Here is a 23,247-nt window from a genome sequence, read left to right as displayed (position 1 = left end):
TGGCAATGTACAGCATGGCAACTGAGCCCAACACTGTCACCGGGGCATCCCTGAATCCATGCCCATTTATTTTGCAGAAGCTGCCTACGTCCCATGAGAGCATTGCATGGGCTTCTTTTCATCACCGGCGCTTGGCCCAGCGGACCCTGAAGACCCTCTGCTGAGGGACAGATGCCCTTCGTGGCCTTCCAAAGCTTGTAAAGACCTCATTGCTTCAGAATAGATTGACAGATTTGGTGCTATGGGGGCAAATTTGGGATTTTATATAATTCTTATTTAGATATTATATATTTTATGCACTACTTTTATGGATTTGCACTGATGATATATGTAGATAGTCCTTCACATACAACCATTCCTTTCATGACTATTCAAAGTTATGACAACACTGAAAAAAGTGACTTACGACCAGTTCCCACACTTACGACTCTTGCAGCATCCCCAGAGGCAACCGGCAATTTTTTTGGCCATGGTTGCAGCATTGACTGGGACGGTTATTTGCAACCTTCCTAGGGGCTCCTCACAAGCAAAGTCAATGGGGGAAGGCCAGATTCATTTAACAGCCACGTGTTTTACTTAACAACTACAGTGATTTGCTTAACAACCATTCCAAAAAAGATTGTAAAATGGGGCACAACTCACTTGGCAACCACATTGCTTAGCAACAAAAATTTGGGGCTGAATTGGATAGAAGTTGAGGACTGCCTGTACTGCTGAGCCACTTAAATTGAAACAGTATCTAATTTGGACAAGAAATTAGATGAATATATCTACTGATAGACTCGCAAGCTTTTGGCAGTGGGAGGATGGCTAATTTTATAATGATGATGTGTTTTGTTTAAAGATGGCCAAATAATACTTAAGCTCAATGGGGAGGAAAGGCCTGAAAGAAAAGAGTGAAGGACAGACAGACAGAAAGAACTCGGCACCTTAAAAGGGAAATAAAGTATTCTTCTTCTAATTTTTCATTTAGATTTCCTGAAAGTTTCCTCTGCAAACGTGACCAACATATTGTAAGAGAAAAGAGAACCTTACTGATCCTAGACCAAGCTAAATAAAAAAACTCTAGGGAATTCCCGGAAGCCTGACATTCAGACAAAGCCTCAGCACACAGAAAAAAGTCAAACCACATTTACACAACATTCAAAACAGGCAATAAAATGAAAGAAGGAAACAAAAAGATGAGAACACATTGTCTCCAGCAGCCAATATCCAGATAAGCAGGGATTAACACCAGGCAAACAGTCAAGTTGACAACAATATCGTTATCCAGCACTGGGAGGGCAAGCTATTGTATATAATCAGGGAGAAAAGCCCACAATCCTTAGCACTGATGATGTTACCTAATTGGGTAAAGAAACATCTGCAAGCAAAGAACCAAGCTCAGAGAGCACCAAGGACCCTGCTATAACAACTGAACTTACCTCATAACTGTGAGATGATCCCACAAAAATTTTCCCAACGTCCAGCTGATCAAAGTTGAAAAGTAGCTTGGGGCCTATTGCCTCTCCCTTGATACGCAGAGGAAGTCTGGTCTCTCGGCCTGTAGAAATGATAACTCATCTTCAGGAAATTAATGGTGGCACAATTCTTTCTGGACAAAGCCAACAAGATCAGTGGAGGCATTGAGCTTTGCCCCTTGCTGTGCACAAATCACTCTCTTCTTGCCTTCTTGCTATTTATTGATTTATTCATCACATGGCATATCATATGTGGACTAACAATATATATTAACATTCCACCTAGATTGGTAAAACACAATAAAATATATATGTTAAAAAAGTGTCTGTTCAAATATCAATGTCTAGGCCATCTAACCACTGAGGCGCAGCATTGCTTGCATGAAAGAAATCAAATACTGGACCGGTAGATGCCCTCTGCTTATAGCCGGTAATGATGTGATCTACAGTTTGACATGGGACCCCGCATTCACACTGAGGGAAAGCCTTGTGCATCTCAGATGAAATTGATCCATAAAAAGGGATGTTACCAGCTTTAATGTCTGCTAAAAAAGTAAGGAGACTTTACATACAAACACAAGACAGTGACAGCTTGATTCTCAGTAAAGGAGAATGCAAAATGCTGCTTGCTTTTCTTTTGTTCAGAAGAGCAGAAGACACACATCATCCTATCCCATAGGCCAGAGGTCACAAACCTTGGCAACTTTAAGATGTGTGGAGTTCAACTCCCAGAATTCCTCAGCCAGCCCATGCTCTAGGAGTTGAAGACCACAAATCTTAAAGCAACCAAAGTTCAAGATCCCTACCACAAGCTTCTGCTTAATTATGATCCTCTGTTCGCAGTAATTGAAGATCAGGATATCAAGACCAGCTTTCACAAGACTGGGAAACTGAAATCACCCATATCCTAAAATAGGAATATGTTTTTAAGGTTATACCGGTAATATCACAGTAGACCGTCTGAAGATACATCCCGGCTTCTTGCGGCCTGAACATCACTCTGATTTCAGTTGTAGAATTGGGCCAAACATCTCCCTCCTAAAGAAAAAATAGAATAAATACAATGAATAAGAAAGCTCAGGAAAGTCTTGTCTTTCAGCTCCGCTTTCTAGAACTCTGAAATATGCAAATATTACCAATATTATTCTGGATGGCAAAAGGGGCTGAAAAAAGCGCTAAAATAAACTTTTTAAACCAAATGATGCAGCAAAGAGCGCAATTGACCTACCTGACCTACCTTCCTCGTTCTTCTTAGGCTTGGTTCATGACAGTGCTTCATTGCTGGTTCGAGGACCCTCTGGCTGACCGAAAAGCGAGAAACCGCACAAATACCGTGCAATTAGGCTGCAGATCCATAGCAGAGTACACTGTGGAATTTCACGACCTGGCATGCCAAGTTGACTGGCCAGAGGACATCCTCATAGCGGTTTTAAAGATGGGCTAAACAATGATATGTACAATGCCTGTGTTGCAAGGCCCCCTTGCAACACAGAACAAGTACCACGTGGCAAGATCATGGGAAAGATCACCCACAGAGAAAAGAGAAGCAACCAAGCCCCGGGCTTCACAAATCCAATCTACAGCCTGCTTTAAATGTGGCCAGGAAGGGCACCAAGCCGCAGAATGTAAGACCGGCTTTTCAGCCAAGAAGGCAAGCCCAACCCCTGTGGGGAAAACCACCGAGGCGCAGCCATGGGCCAGAAAAATGGCACTGAAGAGGGTGGAGGTCGTGAAGTTCACCCCATTAGCCAAAAAGGCTGAGAGAACTCCGACCCCAACAGATGATGACCAGGGGTTGACGGATGCTGACTCCGATGATGATCCCCTGGTAAGTGGCCCGGTTACACCAGTGACCATCCTCATAGAACTGAGCTTCCCTAAGTCAGGGTTGAAAGCCAATTTAAGGGTTCTATTAGACTCAGGCTGCACCAGGTGCTTGGTAAATCCAGCACTGGTCGAGAAACTGGGAATCCAACTGAGGAGACTAAAAGTCCTGATCGCATTCTGCCAACTAAATGGGTCTGTCACAGGAGGTACAAAAATGCATCAAGAGTTTAGAAACTAACAAAATATAATATGTTAAGCAATAGAATAAAAGATGCAGCAGAGTATTGGCAAAATGTAATCATCTTGGTCAGCCATTGTCAGCAATCTAACTAGCCCATCAAAAACAGCCTTTAATTAATTGAAAAGGAAGAGGGCATCCCAATGCATCCAAACCCTCCATTCATTGAGGGTTACAGGGATTATCAGAGCTAAGCTAGTTAAAATATCATGTGCCACAAATCATTTGGACTCCCAATTACAACAATGGATCCAAAAGCACTCTGGAGCTTAGTCTGTTACTGTAAGGAAGCTTAAACCCTTTCTAAACCAAAGCAACGGGTTTATATTAGATGAAAAGGACCAGTCTTTAGGAGATGATTAGGCTGGGCCTGAAGGAGGGGTCAAATGCGTCATCAGTCACGAGTCCCTTTGTGCCCACAAGAGATCTAAGTTCAGCCCACTTTGAATTCCTTTTTATTCTTAACTCCTGCTAATTTCCCTTAACCATTAGTAGTTCAGATTCTTGTAGAGAGCTTAAGCCTACAATAAATCTTTATACACATTTGAACTGCCTGAATCTCTGATTTCCTTGGTGCTTTACATAGCCCCCTCCAATCTGAAGAATGCCTCTCCTTCAGGTTTCACATCTGAGCCCTTAGATCACTAATGAAGGCCCTGCTCTACATAAAAAGCATATTCCCTCTTCCCTCCCCTCTCCCCCCCAGTCATATGGTATTTCTCACCAGAGGCTCAATGGAGAAGACTTTATTGTTGAAGAGCATTGCATCTTCATGGACAGTTGCCCGTCGGTTCTCAAAAGTACGGGTGACAATGGAGAGATGCTCACGAAGTGCTGGATTCATGTTGCATTCCATCAGAAGCTGATCAAGCACACTATTTTGTTCAGCCTGCAGGGTTTGACACATCCTAGAGACCCCAGGAGAAAGAGATGAAATGTCATATTTTGTAACAGACTCCAAAGAATGCTTGGTTATGAAGCAAAAAGGACTGACACCATGAGGATCACAATTGATCTTTGCATTCATAATATTCAAAGGAGCGATAACTGAAAATGACAGGACCTGTGAGGTGGACCATAGGAGAGCAGAGTTTGATGAACAGGACTGCTTCTAAATAAAGAACATTTTCAACAAGCAGACTGAGAAGAATGTTGAAATTAATATGATGAAATAAAATAAGGAGAAATAAAGAAATCTGCAAATGGATAAACCATGAAACACAAAAATTATATTATAAACTGGTATGTGTTGCAAAATTTGGAACAAATTTAATAAATAGATTACTGTGCACAAAAATGTATTCCTGGCCCATAACTCAAAAATAAGATATCATACCAAACTTACGTCTGTTTTTTCTCTTCGTCCTTTTCTTGTGTTGCAAACACTTTCCACTGAAAATGTGCAATGATATCACTGTGATTGTGTATGACCACAGACCTCTGGTTTGCTAAAGTGACATAAGTCTTCTCGATTGTCAAGGAGTTCTTATCAAGTCTCACGTTGACATCTGTAGCAGCTCCATACAAACTGACATGAATGTCTTCTCCTTGGAAAGTCAGAAAATTGTTAATTAAGTTAGCTATGTCTGTCTTTTGTAAAAAGGATTTGATTTAATTTCACAAAACATGATTTTATTTTACAGTAATCCAAGCAAAGAACCATATTCTTTAAATTAATTTATTAGCACAACCAAGCTTGTGAACTCTTTTGAATGTTCAGTATTTCTGCACAAATATGACCAAAAATATTCACACACACATCCAAAAAATAAATAGAGAATTCATTAAAGAAGTCAAAAACATTATGCTTATGTAAGTAAATGAACCTCTAGGATTATCAGTTCATTTGAAGGGGAAATTAGTGTCAGTTATTTTAATCAATGGGTTGATAATCAGGTGTGAGTGTGGGTGGTTCTGCTTTATTTAAAAAACAGCATTCTGAATATGGATTATCAAAGTCTGATCTTCACACAACACAGGGTATGGAAATGTGTCATTGAACAAACAAAGCAAATTTTTGAGATTTTTGAAAAACAATTGTTGATGCTCGTGAAACTTGAAAAGATCACAAACCATTTCCAAAATGGAATCCACTGTCAAGCAGATTATATACCTGTGGGGGCAATTCAACCCCTTTGTTACCCTCCCCAGAATCCCCAACCAAGGGCAAACAAGAGCAAACTGTGCAATGCTCTGGGACAGGGGTGTCAAACTCAATTGTGTCACGTGTTGTATCATGGTGTATCACGCTTTTTTGCCTTTGTGGAGCTGGGGTAGGCATGGCCTACGTGTGATGCAGCCAGCCTGCTGGTCACCATTTTGACATCCCTGCTCTGGGAGAAACCCTAAGGAGTTCAAGATGTCTAGCGAGGCGAAGGAATGGCATGCAGGTAGTCCTCAACGTACGATCACAATTGAGCCAAGCATTTTCATTGTGAAGTGAATCATGACCCATTTTACAACCTTTCTTGCCCTGATTGTTAGGTGAATCATTGCAGTTGTTAAGTTAGTAATGCGATTAGGTGAATCTGGTTCATCCATTGACTTTGCTTGTCAGAAAGTCACAAAAGGAGATCACATGACCCCAGGACACTGTGACCATCATAAATATGAATCAGTTGTCAAGTGTTTGAATTTTGATCACATGACCACAGGAATGCTGCAACAGTTGTGTGAAAAACAGCCATAAGTCACTTTTTCCAGTGCTGTTGTTAACCTTGAATGGTCACTAAACAAAATGGTTGTAAGTCAAGGACTACCTGTAGTCTGAGTTTCCTGGAGGGAAGGGGTGCATTCCAAAGGAATAAGAAGCAGCTCAGTGCAGGTATTTTGTGTGAGAGGAAGAGGGTGAAGACAGCTCCTCCCTAACAGTTCTCAGAGTAGGTGGTAGAGTTTCTCTCATTGGGAGTGGCTTATCTACAGTGTCATCAGATGCAAGAAAAATCTAATCCAGCAATGCAAGGCAATTGCAGAACATTTTAGTATTATGCATTAAAAAAGGAATAGTTGTAGGATGCATTGCTAGGATCCAAAGGCTTTGAAATCTCAGGATTCCATAAATGAAAAAAAAAATCTTGATTTCTCTGTTCTCACCTGTATCATAATGTATAACAAGGTCTTTAGAGTGGTTGCCACTTTTTTCTGGATAAAAGTCAATAGTGAATTGTGTGGTTTCATTTACTCCAAGAGTCCCAATGGAGGGTTTGACAGAAAATGGTCTGTAATTCAAAGAAGAAACATCCCTTATTATGGCCAGATTTACTTGATTAAATTATACATCAAACAAATGGTGGCTGGAAGTGAAATCGACAGTAGATGAGTCCTACAAGAACTTTATAAGTTCCTCCTCTTCTCACAATGAGACAATGGTTTCATTCAGACTGAGGCACAAACCTCACCTGTCTTCCCACCTCGTCCACAGCATTCTTCCCTGTTTTATTTCCATTTACTTTTACACAGCAGTCCCTGTGTTCTTAAAGGAAGATTTTTTGCCTTGAAGTTCTTTTAACGGTTTCATCTATCGGAACCATGAAACGTGACTCTGGGTGGCTTTAGGAAACAACTATATACACAGTATATAAAGGAAATATATTTGTAGCTCAGGATTGAAATGAGATCTCCTTGATACTCTCTATGCTTGGTTGTTTTCTTGCAGAAATTTCATTACCCAAACTAGATAATATCATGACTGATGTTACCTAGTTGGGTAACAAAACGTCTGCAAGAAAACAATCCAGCTCAGGGAGCACCAAAGACCCCTAACTGCCTTCTGCCACTTGGTCTCTCCTGCTTCCTCCTCATTTCCTTAAGCCCAATTCCCTGCTCCAATCTTCCCTTGCCGCTTCCATTGAGAACGTACAATCCCAAGAGAGGGTGGAGCTCGGCTTTCAAAGAAGCCTCATTCAGAGGCATATGAGGGGAGTTTAGTCTTCTCATGACGTCTCTTCCCCCTTTTCATTGCTACATTAGTGCTAAACCATTGCTTGCCACATCTGGAAGCACAGGAGGCGGTTGACCCACAAGAGGAGGGTGGCAAGGAAGGTGGCGAGTGTGAACAAGAGGCACACTCACTCGGATTCATGGCCTGCTGGAATACTTGAGCAGAATCACTGTTTTGGAGGAGGCAAAGTGCTGCTCAAAACCCCCAGCATTGGATAGAAGAGAGCATTGGCAGCTCAGGGTGGGCACTTTCCAACATAGCACAAAGGAGGTTTTCTGTAGTTGGTGAAAGTCTGCACTGTGCCTCTGTAACTACAAATCTGTCAAGTCTCTGAAAGATAAAAAGCCAAGCCACTGGCAGACTTATTGCTGATCTCTTGGGAGAAAATTCGAGACCTCACCTCTGGGTGGTAATCTGGTAGTAGGCCTCTCGGTTGCCAATGTTCCGAACAAGCAGGGTTTTCTGTGTAATGTACTTGACGGGACATGTGGAGAAATTCAGTTGGTCTGGGAAATCCAAAATGCCTCTGGCACCAATTGCTCGGATTGGGACAATGAATTTTTCTCTCTCAGTAATGCAAGTTAATTCATGGAAATAATCCTGAAAAGAAAGAAGAATGTGAAAAATGAGAACTCCCTCCATGACCCTTACAGAGCAGTTCAGAGCCCTTGCAGATAGGTAGTCCTCGACTTATGACTGTGCTTGGGACCAGAATCCTGGTCGTTGGACTTGATGTGTTTCTCAAAAGGAGATGTGAAAAATGTATAACGTAAAAGGCAATGTATAAATTAGTGTTATGGGAAAAAACATGGTTGGCAAGGATAGGGAAGTACGGAAAATCTCCACAAACTCATGGTGAGTTTGAAATATTCAGCAATTTTTTTGCAATACAGATATTCATTGTATATAGATAGAGTCAATACAAGTGCAAACCCTACTATTGAGGCTTGCTTAATAACCCATGGCTCTGTTCATACGTGTTAACTAAACCAAAACAATTATGCTAAGCAAGATGTGTCAAATCAGCTTCTGTCAATCTTCTCTTGTAAAACTACTTTCATTATAACATTGCTTCCATCATGACTCTGTACAACAGTGCATCAGGAAAGGGTCACCTTGTTCTCCTCAGGAGTGAAGAGAATGCGGAATGTGGATGGCATGCCGGGTGCGACTTTGTTGCACACATCATTGGGGCTGATGACTCTGAAGTAAGGTGAACTCTCACAAACAACCTTCACCAGCCGTGGGATCTGCAGGATATGTGGGGAATTAAAGGAGATGTTCAGTGAAAGATTAAGTCAACACCACAAGAAAACAGTGGGGTTTCTGTTTGGTAAATGGAGGGGGGGGGGCTGGTGACAATTAAATTATTTAAACCCCCTATAAGTCAAGACATAGGAAGTAGGCATGTTGAGCAAGAAAAAAATGCCCAGGGCAAATGGGAATAGAAGGACAGTCCTTTTTATTTATTCTTGCACTGTAATCCTATCATCCTGTTGCCACTGGATCAATTCTGGGATCTGTGTGGTGAAGACACCAAATAGAATTACATAGTCCACTCAACTTACAAGAGACTTACATTTAACCCAGAGCAAGGAGAGTCATGCACAACTAAACTAACTTGATAGTAGTGACATGATAGCAATCTTCTGATATTTATTCTCCAAAGCACCAGAAAGCAGGACAAGAAGCAATGGAAGCTAATCAAGAAGAGAAGCAACCTAGAACTAAGAAGAAATTTCCTGACAATGAGAACAATTAACCAGTGGAACAGCTTGCCTTTAGAAGTTGTGGGTGCTTCATCACTGGCAGCTTTTAAGAAGAGGCCAGACAGCCGTTCATCTGAAATGGGATAGGGCTCTTGCTTGTGCAGTGGGTTGGACTAGAAGACCTCCAAGGTCCCTTTTAACTGTGTTATTCTGTTACTCTGTTAACTCTATGTGGTTGTGTTGTTTTACACACCTAGTCTCAAGAAAACAAAACTGGAGACAAAGTGGCTGAAAAAAATCCAAGCTACATTACCAACAGAATACTGATTGCCTCAGCGACCTAGTCATGCTGCTTCTTTCTGCTCAGCCAACCAGAAAGCCATGATGCTTCCAAGTACATGAGTCTCTCTTTACAGAACCATAGAGCTGGAAGGAACCTAAGAGGTCATCAACTCCACTGCAAGATTCAGTATACCATCTCCTATCCAGCCTATTTGAAAATCTCCAGTGAAGGGAAAGAAGAGATACCTGCATGTAATCTTTCGGGGTGAAGACTTATTCCTTGTACTTTTTATAATGATTGGAAGTCACTTCTTTAAATATTTCTTTTCTCTTTTTTTATTCTTTCCTGGATTTTTTTCTTTCCTTTTTTCTTGCACTTTCTCTTATCTTTATTTTATTTTCCTTTCTGTGTTTAGTTTGTATTGTCTTTTTTTAATTCAATAAGAATTATTTTTAAAGAAGATGTAATTGCCCTTCTACTGTTGGAACATGTTGGACTTGTATTAGTACACTAGTACAGAGGTCCCCAACCTTTTGGGCACCAGGGACTGGTTCTGTGGAGAGAGGTTTTTCTGTGGACTGGATGGGGGGTGGTTTTGTGTGCTGCCTGCATCCCGCAGATGGGGCTTTGCTTGTTTGTGTGGACCGGTTGCTGGCATGCCACAGTCCGGTACTGGTCCACGGAGGTTGGGGACTCCTGCACTAGTATACCAAAGTCCTCCTCTTGAATGCTGCCCTTGAGCAAATTTCACCTAAGCTGCACATCTTTCTTTCATTTTTCTTAACAAGATGCATGATTTTACATTTCTTCTTGTTAAGTTTCATTTTATTTGTTTACTTCCAGCATTCTTTCGGAGTTTTTCTTAACTTTGTTCCTTCTCAAGTATTAGTTACCCATGCTAGCTTTGTATCATCTGCAGAATTGGTTTGCTGCATTTCCTCAACTCTCTCATCCAGAAAGCAAATCTTTCTCTTGAAATAACTTGTTAGGAGCATTATCTTGCAAATTTAGTTTCCTTCCAGATTTTGTAGTAACTTACTTTACATCAATAAAATGCAGAATTATTCTGATTCTTGTTATTTTCCTCATCATTTTTTCTCAGCTAAGCAAAGAATTGTACAACATGTTAAGATTATTTAATTTGTAATTATTTTGTCTTGTGATATATTTCTGAAAAATACATCCATCTCATCTGAAACTCTTTTAGGTTTCAAAGAGTTATAAGAAGTTTACAACTGGAGATTTTCTTTGAAACCTCAGAGGTTTTCCTCTCATGACCCTCTCTCCCCACAGACTTTATCCCAAGTCTGCTGATGAAGGCTACCTTGTCATTGTTCCTCAGGACCAGTGGTACTTCGTAGAGCTCACAGGGGGCATAGTTTTGAAAAACCACTTCTGATGGGAACGGTTGAAACAGAGTCCGGTCCAGATCAACTGAGGAGAACTGAAGATGCAGAGCAACAGATGGAAATGCTGGAGTTGCTTAGCGCAGTTACATTGCATCTATAACCGTTACAGCGTCAGGTAAAGAGCAGCTAACATTGGCAATAAGATCAAATAGACCAAAACAGTATACTTGACCGAAAAGTGAGATGAGTTTAAAACTCAGCCACAGTCCACAACTCAGGTTACCCGCAGCTACCTTTGTAAGTGAAGCCACGCCTGGGGGCTCTTTCAGCTCTGGCCATGTGGGGGCTTGGCAAGTCTCTGGGGCTTTGAAGAGCCGTGGTCGAGGCAGATATTCAGCCAGAAAACTTTCCCCCCCAGGAAAACTCTGACTGCTGGAAAGCCCAGAAGACTGGATAGATGCCCAGCTGCACTCCTGCCCTCAGGCATCAACTTATGGGATTGGTACATGTAGTCCTCGACTTACAACCATTCATTTAATGACTATTCAGTTACAACGGCACTGAAAAAAGTGACTCATGACTGTTTTTCACACTTACCACAGTTGCAGCAACCCCAGGGTCACGTGATTAATGTTCAGACATTTGGCAGCTGGCATGTACTTATGACGATCGCAGTGTCCCAGAATCACGTGATCCCCTTTTGTGACCTTCTGACAAGCAAAGTCCATGGGGAAGCCAGGTTAACTTAACCAAGATCCCTTCCAACTTTATTATTATTATTTATTTATTTTTTATTTTTATTATTATTATTATTATTATTATTATTATTATTATTATTATTATTATTATTATTATTATTATTATTAACTGCAGTGATTCACTTAACAACTGTGGCAAGAAAGGTCGAAAATGGAGCAAATGTCACTTAACAACTGCCTTGTTTAGCAATGGAAATTTTGAGCTGAATTGTGGTCATAAGTCGAGGACTACCTGTATTTGCTATTTGAGTATCTTGCAGGGGGGAAAAATCAGGCCAGCCTCTTGCTTTGGGGCTTCCTTGGCAAGCTTGTGCTCTGCATGAGCAAGGAAGAACTGATTCCCAGCCACTGAGATCTGGCTGGAGTAGCCAAGGGGGAGATTGTGGTTTCCTAGGCCACAGGGTGGGAGCAACCTGGCCTGGCCTCTTTCCAGTTAGATGTGATGAGGTGACAGGCTCAGGAGGAAAGGGCCTGGCACAACATTAAATGAGAACAAACGGCCACTGGTTTTATCATCACAAATTCCTTTAACAAACTAGGGGGGAGACAGGTTTCAAGCAGAGTATCAATTAAATCAGAATGAATTTTACACACATTTAATTTGAATTATATTTATTTATTTAAGTTATATTCCACCTTTGTTACTTTTATAAACAGCTCAAGGGGGCAAATATATCTAATACTCATTCCTTCTCCTAATTTTCCCACAACAATAACCTTATGAAGTTGGTTTGGATGAGAGAAAGTCATTGGCCCTAAGTCTAGGGACTAGACCCTAAGATGGGACTTTATTCATATACATCTAAATTCTGCTAACCGGAAGTCAATTAAATTGAAGGTTTACTTTAATAAATTGGTATTGTGTGGAGTAAAGTGAAAAACAACCCCACTTGGATGTTTTTGTTTGGATTGTTCCAACAAGATAAATACAGCTCCATTTTGCCATTTTGAGACATGGCCCCGATCATACAGAGGTGCACATTTTCCACTCCAACTTCATGGATGCCACATCAAATTTTGCCTCAGGATTTCTCAAACAATTCATATTACCTTTGGCATCTCTTCTCTTTTTTAATGTAAAAAATATACAAATATTTATTTATCTTTTTTAAGATAAGAAAATCCTGTGCCCTATATTTTGGTAAAAAAAATCAAACAATTTTTGAAATATTAATTTTCTTTCAACATACCCCTTGCATTTAATGTGGCAAGCAAAAACTCTTCCATGCCTGTGTATGGCAAGAAGCACCACAGGTCCTGCACTGAAGTGGAAGAAAATACTTACTTTCTGGTGTGAGGTTTCACTCATGTCCAAAAGCTGAATAATGCGAGGCAAGTGTACTTCATGGGTGCTTGCTAGCCTTTGTTCCGTTGTGAGAGACATCTCTTCCAGAAAAGCTGAGGGTGTCAGCTGTAAAGAGAAGCAAAAGTACATCAAAAACCTTCATCAAGATTGACTTTTCCTGCTGTTCCTGTTCCATCAGATGGGCTTACCATTGGTTGTGGTGGAGTCCGAGAAGAATTATGATTTCCCACTGAAACCCTTTAAAAAGTCATAAATGCAGATTGCCCATTTCAATTATTGGAACTTTCATTTGTAATAACATTAATTTGCAGCCTTCTTCTATGCCTCCCTATTTTCCTTAGGTTGAACAAAGCCATCTCCAAATGGATAATTGTGGAGAGGTTGCACTCTTTATGTTGCATTACACTGACTTGAAATTCCCTGCACCCTCCCTAGATCTCGTTGCACTTCTCCCCCAACCAACTAGTGCACCTTCCCTGACTTGAGCCTCCCATTTCTCCCCTCTTGCACTGCCAGTCCTGCCTGTGATTTCCTGCTCTCCCCCCCATGTCCTCTTGCTCCTTCCCCCACCTGGCAATTGCCAGCCTGGGACTTGCCACTTCCTACTTGCTTCCTCATTGAAACTTTGGTGTGAGAAGCTGGCAGGAAATTGCCTTGCCTAAAGACTATGGGATTCATGGAATTCAGGTAATGGCAGCTGCTGGGACTGCAGGGATTGCCATCACTTGTATAGCGATGGACATTCCAGTTCCAACTGCCATCTTAAATCAAGGACTACCAGCATTTCATTTCTTGGGTCCATTTATATCATCCTGACACTCCTCAATGAATTGGGTACTGGATCTGAAAAATGCAAATTCAATCTCAGACGTCACCTATTTTGGAACTGCATTTTTGGTTATGCTATTTTTTAAGATTTTTTTATCTAGCTTTATTATTTTTATAAATAACTCAAGCGACAAACATATCCAATACACCTTCCTCCTTTTCCCCCACAACAATAACTTGTGAGGTGAATTGGGCTGAGAGAGAGGAACTGGTCCAAAATCACCCAGCAGTTTTCATGCCTAAGGTAGGACTAGAACAGAGGTCCCCAACCTTTTGGGCACCAGGGATCGGTTCTATGAAGAGATGTTTTTCTGCAGACCGGAGGGTGCATGGTTTTGTGTGCTACCTGCATTCCGTGGATGGGGCTTTGCTTTTTGTGTGGACCGGTTGCTGGCATGTCGCAGCCTAGTACTGGTCCATGGACCAGGAGTTGAGGACCCCTGGACTAGAACACACAGCTTCCTGGTTTCTGGCATGGTGTTTTATTAGACCAAACTGGCTCTCAGTTACTTTTGCTTCCAGTTTACTTTCTGGGAAATGAGTGTTTTCAGACACTGATAGGAAACTATCAAGAAATCCCAAGGTTGATGACCAGACCATCACCCAGGCCTTCAGCAAGGAAGCGTGAAAACCCTCTAGTCATCATACTTGCTATCAATTTTTTTGTAATTTATTGATTTTATTGTAATTTCTTTGCTGGCTGGCATGCAAGTTTAATAAAGTATTGTTGTAATGCTGGGAAGTCAAAAATCAGCCAAGCAGAAGGTAATGGCAAACCATTAATGCTGTTAAGAAAACAACACAGTTGAAGCCATATAGTCACCAGGTGTCAAGGACATCCCAAGGAAGTTTTCCTTTATCCCATGACACATTTTCAAATATCTGCATGTGCCCATCCATCCCCAAAGGCTGTGACCCCTAAAAAGGAACATACCAGAACATCCTTCTTTTCTTCTGTAACCAACTTTGCATTGCGAGGTGCAACCACTTTGCTCTGAAATCCTTCTGGTAACTTCAAAGGAAGCAGCGATTTCCGGGCTCGATCCGTTAGCATCTTTGTCAGCCTCTGAAAGAAGAACAATAAGCTTCTTTAAAACAGGGCGTTGGGAAGGGGAGTTATCTGAAATGCATAGTAGTATTTGGGCTGTCAATGAGAAATAGACCGGTCCCTGCCAAGTGGTCAGATGCCCCCCAGGTTCCCTCCAGCCCAAAGCGGGAAGAATTGCGCGGAAGTTCCCGCGGGCGGAGTTCGCACTACCTCCCGACCCCCGCCGGGGCAAAGGCCTTTGCGTAAACTGGCATTTCAGGGTTCCAGGCTGTAAAAGCCGGAGCTGTAGACGGGGAGGAAATCCCAACTGCTCCCGACGTCTAGCAGAACCCGCCCGCTCGCCGCTTCGCCCACCGACGGCCGAGCCTTCCCGCACGTCGGGGGGAGGTAGGGGTTGGGGGGGCAAGCCCAGGCCCCACCCAGCGGATCGACGAGGCGATCCCTGAAACGCCTCCCGGAAGGTCCCCGACGGCGACGGCGGCTTCTCTAGAGCTGCGTTCGGAGCTGCGCCGGCGACGCTTCCGGCTCTCCTGCTCTCCGCCGACGGCGAGGCGTCCGAGGGAACGCGGCCCGGCCGAGCGCGCCCGTTCAACGCTCCGAAGCCCGGCACTCGGCTCCTCGACGCCGCCCGTTGTCCCGGCAACGCACTGCCGCGTCGCTATGGCAACGGTCGCACGCCCCACCTCCGACTGGAAATGCCTGGAAGCGTGCCGCGCGCGCGGCCTCGCGGGCGCGCCTCCCCCCCCCCCCGTCCTCCTCAGTCTCCTGGATGGCGGCTCGGCGAACCGCTCGGTTCACGTGCCCCGACGGCTCCCGCCTCCCCCGCGGGAGGCCAGGTCGCCCCGGTCTAGCGGCTCCGGTCTAGCGGAGCAGCCTCAGCTCCGGGACTGACTCGATGTCTCCGAGCTTCTTACAGTGATAAAACCCCAAACAAAAGCAGTGACACACACACCCCCTTTACTTAGAACCAGTTTAGAACAGGGGTCTCCAGACTTCGCAACTTTTAGATTTGTGGATTTCAGTTCCAGAATTCCCCAGGCAGCTATGCTGGCTGAGGAATTCTGGGAGTTGAAGTCCGCAAGTCTTAATGGTTGCAGAGCCTGCCTTAGAAGAACCGTGTGGGCTATGCGCTCCTCGCCTGCATTGCAGAGGGCAAGAGTCGCTGCAGCTTTGGCTTTGACATAAAATGATTGCGCTTCCTTCAAACACATCTCAATTACGGTTCCTCTCCAGTTCCTGGTTTGACTTGGTGAGGTTTCTAGCGTCATTCTGATTTTGTGAAGCATTCAGTTTGCAAGACTCTGGTTATACCGGTAGTAGAAAAGATGTCCAAATGTGGGCTGTTCTATAGCACCATTAGATGAGTCTACTTAGAGGTCCTTGGTTGTCTCTGAGCTCGGTTGTTTTTATGCAAAGGTGTCGTTACCTATAACATCAGTGCTAGAATAGTTAGCTTGAATATAATTAGTTGAATGATTGGAGCCTGTGTGTATTGATGAGTCCGTTGCAAGTTTGAACGGAAGTAGTGAGTAGGGCATTACAGGGCTCTAAGTTGGATGAGAGTTTTATATTTATAGTCCAATATTTAAGAGATAAGAACACATCAAATATAAAAAAGTTAAATAAAATTAAACGTTTACAGAAAACTCAGAAGCAAATTATTAGAGTATGGGAAGGTCCGAGTGATTTCTGCAAACCATGGTTGTTTTTAAAATTTCAGCAATTTAATTTTTTTAGGTTAAAAATAGCCGATCCCATAGGAGAAAAAAGATCATTTCCTATTCAGAGGAAGAGCAATTCAGATGTTAACAGTAGTGAAATTCCTGCCTTCCTTTTAACGGGCAAAAGGCACTCTGGCGGTGCACGTGAAACAGATTGCATCGCAACATGTCCGAGGGCAATGATTTCGGTCTCGGAGCCCGACGCATCTACCCGGTGCGCCCTGACACGTAACTGCGGAGGCGGCCGAGGCGAAGAGCGGCCTGCCCGTTGCGCAGGGTTCGCCAAGCTTAGCAACTTTTAAGACTTGTGGCATTCAACTCCCACCAGCCATTACGCAAACCCATGCTGGCTGAGCAATTCTGGGAGTTGAAGTCTGAAAGTTGCCAGCGTGGAAACCGCCGCGTTGGGAGACAATCCAGGCCCACCCGCCCCTTGGGAGCCCCGAGCAACAGCTCGCCCGAAGAGCCTCGCCACCTGGGCCCTCCGTGGGTGGGAGGGGCTTCGACGCGCGCGCCCCGGCCAGCGGCCACGGATCCGCCTCCGCCCTTCGCAGCCAATGGAAAGGCGGTAGGCGCTGGGGCCTATGCGCAGGCGCACGGGCTGAGGAAACGCTGGGCACCGGGACAGCTCGGGAGGCGACATGGCGCAGCCCTACGCGCCGGTGGAGGCCGCGCTCGGTCCCGAGGAGAACTTCCTTTCGCTGGCCGACATCCTTATGTCGCAGGAGCGTCTGCCGGGCCGGGCCGAGGTCGCCTGGCCTCGCTTGGCTGGCGTCCTGGCCAGGGCCGCCGCGGCCGCTGCGCCTAGCAAGGCGCTCCCGGAGGTGAGAGCTACCCCGTGCTGCTGCGGACTACAGCTCCCGGCGGCCGCGCGGCGGAAGTAGCGTCTGCCCGGAAGTACGGAACCCTTGGCTGGCTGGTCTTGAGGCTGCTCTGGGGCTTCCTTTAGACGGGCGACGGCGGCTCCGGGCCCGAGTGGATTATAGCCGGCGGTGCTTCAGGCTAGGCCTCGTCTGTGTCCAGCAGCCTCGCTGGCAGGGAGAGGCCAAGGAATGGCTGCCCCAAATGCTCTCGAACGCCTCCGCCCGAGGAAGCGGAGTGCTGACATCCCGGTCCCCGTGCTCAGATTCGAGATCGCCGGGGGGGGGGGGATTCCATGGGTTTCGAAGCCTTTCTTGACTTTGTAAGTTTCGCCTTGGCTGAGCGAGGCCCGCCCCATCTCAGAAACGCCTTTGGGTCTGCCTCCGCCACTCAATCGCAGCTTCTTTCCCTCGCAAGAGCAGTCGCGACTGCTTGCTCTAGACAGACAGTTAAACAGTTAAAGCGAGGAGCGATGTGGAAAATCCTGTTGCTGCAGATGTCTTGCACTTGGCTGATCCCTAGTGAATTTCTCTACTTTCAGGGCTACTCAGAGTAGCATTAGGGGTGTTCAGTTGTGGTTTACCTTCTGTGGTTTAGCTTTTTTGTGTTCTTTCCAATTATCCAGGGTTCAAAGTTGGAAATCCCTCTCTGGTTGGCCAAAGGCTTGTATGACAAGCGGAGGATTATTTCTGTGGAGCTGCCAAAAGTTTACAAGGAGAGCTGGCGGACAGTGTTTAATGCTGATGCCAGTGTGGTTGACCTGCATAAATTGGGGCCATATTACTATGGATTTGGGTCCCAGTTACTCAATTTTGACAATCCTGAAAATACTGAATTAGCTCAATCTATACTACAGGTAAAAGGTCTGCTTCTTACCGCTTATAATTCTTCATTATTATTTGAAACTTGTTATAGCCACCCATTCCAGTACTCTAGTTCCCTTATAAATAAAAAAAAGGTTAAAAACATACAATACCACAAGCCCAGTCATAACAGTAACAAACCAGACCAGAGCCCTGGGAATACATGACTGTAACCCTAGGCTTGATAACAAAGCTAGGACATAAGGGGTTTTAGGAACCCCAAGAGAGGGCATTGTCACCAGAGCCTGGTGGCACAGTGGTTAGAATGCAGTACTGCAGGCTACTTCTGCTGGTTGCCGCCTGCCAGCAGTTTGGCAGTTCGAATCTCATCAACTCAAGGTTGATCGGTAAAATGAAGACCCAGATTGTTGGGGGCAATATACTGACTCTGTAAACCGCTTAAGAGAGGGCTGTAAAAGCACTATGAAGCAGTATATAAATCTAAGTGCTATTGCTATCTATGGGGGTAGGCTGTTCCAGAGGGTGGGAGCCATGAGAGGGAAGGCATGCTTCCTCACACTTGTAATGTGACAACATAGAGGGGACTAGAACACACCCACTCTGCTAAAAGGACCTCTGTCCTTGTTCTTCGAAATATAAGCTACCAATGAGTTTGTTTCTCCTTGTTCGACCTTGTTGCAATGAACAAGGACATACATTCAATTTTGCAGCTACTGTGTTTCCCTGAAAGTAAGACCTACCCCAAAAATAAGCCCTAGCTTGATTTTTGGGAGTGGACTAATATAAGCCCTACCTCAAAAATAAGTCCTAACTTTGGGCGAGGCACACGCCTAAAAATCAAGCTAGGGCAGGGTGTAGCTTACCATTGCAGCCAGGTCTCCCAAAGGTCGACACTTGCCTTGCCAGCCCACCTTCTGCAGCCGAAGGAGCAGCTTCATTCTGCAGCTGAGAATGGAGCTCGGGCCTGCATTTCACAGTCAGGCCTTTCCGGAAGGCCTGTTCAGCCGAGAACCAAACTATGGATTCAATCTGTAGCTCGGTTCTCAGCTGCACAGGCCTTCCGGAAAGGCCTCTTGATGGTGAAATGCTGTCCCAAGCTCCATTCTCAGCTGCAGAATGAAGCTGCTCCTTCAGCCACAGAAGAAGTGGGCCGGCTGGGCAAGATGAGTGGAAAAGACACCCCCCCCCCAAAAAAAAGACCTGATGCCTCTTTTGGAGGCAAAAAAACCACAAGACCGGGTCTTTATTTTCGGGGAAACACAGTACTAAGATTGTTGGACGAGCGGGCACAAAAACAGCTGGGGAAGTAATAATAATAATAATATAATAATAATAATATTATAATAATAATAAAGTTGGAAGGGACCTTGGAGGTCATCAAGTCCAACCCCCTGCTCAGGCAGGTAACCCTATACCATTTCGGACAAATGACTGTCCAGTCTCTTCTTAAAAACTTCCAGTGTTGGAGCATTCACTGCTTCTGGAGGCAGGTTGTTCCACTGGTTAATTGTTCTGTCAGGAAATTTCTCCTTAGTTCTAGGTTGCTTCTCTCCTTGATTAGTTTCCATCCCTTGCTTCTTGTCCCGCCCTCAGGCGCCTTGGAAATTGAATAGTGATTGAAGCCTGGGAAATGGGCCCTTTGTCAGTCAACAGGAGTGCTGATTTATTGCCAGCTTATCAAGTTCTTAGGAGGTGAGGGCTTGTTAGCACAAGGAAACAACAGCCAACAACTTAATAGCCATGGACACCCCAATCCATCGCTACAAAACTACACATAACAGGCATCATATAAATATCACACACAGAATAGCCCAACACACACACACTATTAGAGAGACGTTCCCTGAGGAAGGGCTCTAGCATGAGTCCAAAACCTCAGAAGACAACCTCTGGTTCCGGTGGCCCACTCAGACTGGTTCATGCAACATTAACCTGGGACACGTATGTTCGCCTTCATTCATGTTGTATTTTGTTACCCAAAGAAAAAATATTTTTAAACAATTTTTACCAGAATATTTGTAATGAAAATATTAAAAGTGTTTTTATTGGGGTATATACATTTGTTTATTACATTTTACTACTGGAGGCTGATATTTGTGCTGTTAAACAGAAGACTGCAAGAGCATGTTTTTAGCCCAAAGGCACAATTATAATGGCTTTTGGTAATAAGAAGGCACTACTAACGAGAGAGGCAACCCCAAATATAAGCAGAGAAAAATAACCACAATTTTCAGTAGAGTGATACAGGAAATCCTTATTTAACAAAACTCAGTTTAGCAAACTTAAATTTAATGGACATAATCTATTTAAAAGCTCTTTTATCATTTTATACAGTATATGCAGGTATGAAATTAATTTTAAGCATATATAAAAATATTAAAACCCTATTTGGGATTTAACAAAAATTCTACTTCAATGAACACAAGTTTTATGTTATCAGGTTCAGGTTATAGAAATCTGGAAAATATAAAATGGTAGCAAAATACCATTTTCTTATCCCGGTGCAGCCATTTAGTAGTTGCCCAGATGGCAACCTCTGGTATTAGAGCCATCTGAAATATTATTTTGATGCTTGTTATTGTGACTATAAAATTTTCCATTCCAGAAGGGCTTTGAACTGATCCTTGGGATAGGAATGGGGTGGTTATTTATCAGTTCTGAGTTATGATTGCAGCCTTGGTTCAGCAATGATGTCATTCAGGTATTGCTGCTGAGTGAGATGCATAGAATCCATTTCAAGGGCAGTCGGATCTTTCATTTCATTCTGGCAGCCTTTGAATGTGAATTGGGGATCTCTTGCCATCCAATGCTGCTGTACTCCAGCTCCCAAAGGCCTTGCCTAGAATGGTAATGAGGATGACTGCTAGGACAGGATGAGGCAGCTATGTTGGACTTATTCCTAATGTTAAATGGCACTGCCTAGTTTTGCTGGGAATTGAAATTTTCAGACCCCTGTGATGTCGAGCTGCTCCATCTTCCCATTCCCAGGTTAAACAATTTCACGATTAAAATGTAGCCTGGCACAGAAACAGTTTTTTTGTATCCTAGAATCAGGTAGTCGCTATGAAGTCTCTACATGAAAGTGATTGCATTTGTTGCAGAAGTTACCAATCTTTTCTTTGCGAGGATCCAAGCCAACGTTTTCTATGCTAAATAGATCTATTTCTGTTGATAGACATTTATTGGCCGTTTCCGTCACATCATGGACTCTTCCCAGAATACTTTCAATGAGGACACGTCTGCGTTGGTGGCCCGACTGGATGAGTTGGAGCGGGCCTTATTTCAGACTGGCCAGAAGGGACTCCATGACTTCCAGTGCTGGGAAATGGGTAAGGCCTCCCAGATCACGGTATCTAACCTCATCCAGAATTACAAAAAGAGAAAATTCACTGACATGGACAGCTGAGATCACAAAGACTGGGTGAGGCCTTGTAGGAAACATTTGTGAATTTATGCTTGGGTTCAGGCACTGAGAAGAATCAATGTTCACATATCCAATTAAAATTGTTTCCAGTGGTAGTTTGAAGTTAGATCCAAACAATGTTCTGGCTCTGAAGGAATAGATACAGCAGTGGCAAAAAATCGCATTGGGAAATAACATTTCAATGTTTTTATTAGATCTTTGTTTTAATAATTTAAAGAAAGACTCTAGAAATGCATGGAATAATTAGCTATTGTCCAGCAAGTTTTCTGTAGCAAACAATGAAAATGTAAGCAGATAGCTATCCTTTTTTAGTCCCAGTTTCCTGTTTCTTGCCAGTAAAGTGGCCTTTCCTAGGACCATCAGAACAGGTCCAAGGAGTGTAGCCTGCGTCTTAACACTCACAAAGATGATGAGAAATGCAGGCTCTTAAAAGCTGCACTTCTGTGACCACCTCCGGGGTCTCAGGACAAACAGTTCTTTCTGTTAAAGAGCTGCTTATAAGTGGTTCTAACACTTCATGTGATCTTGGTACTGTGACAGACAAATGGTTGTCCAATATTTTTTTGAAAACATTCAGTAATGAAAGACCCACAACTCTGGAGACAAGCTGTTCCATTGTTTGTTTGTACTTCCAGGAAATTTCTCCTTATTTCTTATTTCTTTTCTTGTTCTAATCTAAACCAAAGCACTTGTGGGCAGGACACAAAGTAATGAGTGAAAACTTATCAAGGAGAGATCAATTTGAGATCCTTTTCCAGCCCCCAGGCCCAATGCCTTAGCAAGTCTTCAAGCAGGCCTTATGAAGGATCAGCAGCATTGGAGCTGGTTTGGTTGTGTGTGGGCTTGCAATGCTCTCCTCTCAAGATCTGATGGATGGACAGACACAATCCAGGAGAGGGATCTTCCCAGTCAGCTGGCTGCATCTCGTGAAAGGCTTTGTGCGTGATTACCCACGCCTTGAACTGAATCCAGAAGAGCTACCACAATAGTAACATAAATATTTTAACCTTAATTTAGTTTATTATTTTCTATAGACAGAATTTTATTTTGATCATTGACTAATAAAAGTACAACAAATGAACACAAAACTATTCTGTAACAACAAGAACTATCATTAGCAATCACTTGTGGGCAAACATTACACATAATATGGCAAAATGTTGCTACTTTTAGAGAAATAAATTTATCTTGATTATTATCAGAGTACCCTGGAAGTTTAAATTTAAATTTTGTGATATTAAAATTTTGTTTTGAGACTTGAATGGGCATGTTGAGATGCGAATAACACTGTCGTTGGCCGAGAATCCAAATGACTAGCAATAAATATTAGAAATGTGTGATGGAATTTTATTCATTTGCTTATGATGAGAACATGAGAGAAGTTAACATGTACACACAATTCATGTAATTATATAGTGACATAGAATGAACATCTGCGATGCAACAAGAAGTAGAGATCAGGATGGAATTATCGCAAGTTATAGGCAAATGGTGCGAAACTAACAAGCAGTTGGAGCAAACTTTATCGCGAAGGTGCTGTTGGTCAAAATAAATGGGTTTAAATTGTTTATGCATTCGTTTCTATGGAAACACATCTCCGCTGAACTGAACATGAAAAAACTGCTTTGACAGAGAGCCTTAAACAGATGCGAGGGGGGAATCAGAAATGCT

General features: G+C 43.4%; 2 protein-coding genes across 3 annotated transcripts in view; one reads left to right on the top strand and one right to left on the bottom strand.

The window, feature by feature from the left end:
* Positions 1–15,178, bottom strand: part of HYDIN (HYDIN axonemal central pair apparatus protein) — a 119,595-nt gene extending 104,417 nt beyond the window's left edge. The window contains exons 1-11 of the mRNA XM_015812175.1: positions 15,166–15,178; positions 14,633–14,764; positions 12,850–12,975; positions 10,782–10,901; positions 8,581–8,715; positions 7,866–8,065; positions 6,619–6,743; positions 4,871–5,072; positions 4,250–4,433; positions 2,399–2,498; positions 1,425–1,543 (exon numbers count right to left, since the gene is read on the bottom strand). Coding sequence (XP_015667661.1) covers positions 1,425–1,543; positions 2,399–2,498; positions 4,250–4,433; positions 4,871–5,072; positions 6,619–6,743; positions 7,866–8,065; positions 8,581–8,715; positions 10,782–10,901; positions 12,850–12,975; positions 14,633–14,752 — 1,431 coding nt within the window. The 5' untranslated portion in view covers positions 14,753–14,764; positions 15,166–15,178. The remainder of the gene's footprint in view (positions 1–1,424; positions 1,544–2,398; positions 2,499–4,249; positions 4,434–4,870; positions 5,073–6,618; positions 6,744–7,865; positions 8,066–8,580; positions 8,716–10,781; positions 10,902–12,849; positions 12,976–14,632; positions 14,765–15,165) is intronic.
* A 1,930-nt stretch (positions 15,179–17,108) lies between these two features.
* GINS3 (GINS complex subunit 3) lies at positions 17,109–21,789 on the top strand. 2 transcript variants are annotated; one of them, XM_015812197.1, is made up of 3 exons: positions 17,109–17,291; positions 17,954–18,184; positions 21,328–21,789. In XM_015812197.1, exons 1-3 carry the CDS (start codon positions 17,109–17,111, stop codon positions 21,556–21,558), a joined length of 645 nt encoding a protein of 214 aa, XP_015667683.1. In that variant the 3' UTR covers positions 21,559–21,789. The 2 variants fall into 2 exon arrangements, with proteins under 2 accessions (XP_015667683.1, XP_015667684.1); XM_015812198.1 differs by lacking the exon at positions 17,954–18,184.
* Positions 21,790–23,247: the final 1,458 nt, after the last annotated feature.

This window comes from Protobothrops mucrosquamatus, unplaced genomic scaffold (assembly GCF_001527695.2).
Source record: "Protobothrops mucrosquamatus isolate PMUCROS unplaced genomic scaffold, P.Mucros_1.0 scaffold74, whole genome shotgun sequence".
In the NCBI taxonomy this organism is placed as follows: Eukaryota; Metazoa; Chordata; class Lepidosauria; order Squamata; family Viperidae; genus Protobothrops; species Protobothrops mucrosquamatus.
This window is presented reverse-complemented; position numbering and strand designations above follow the sequence as displayed.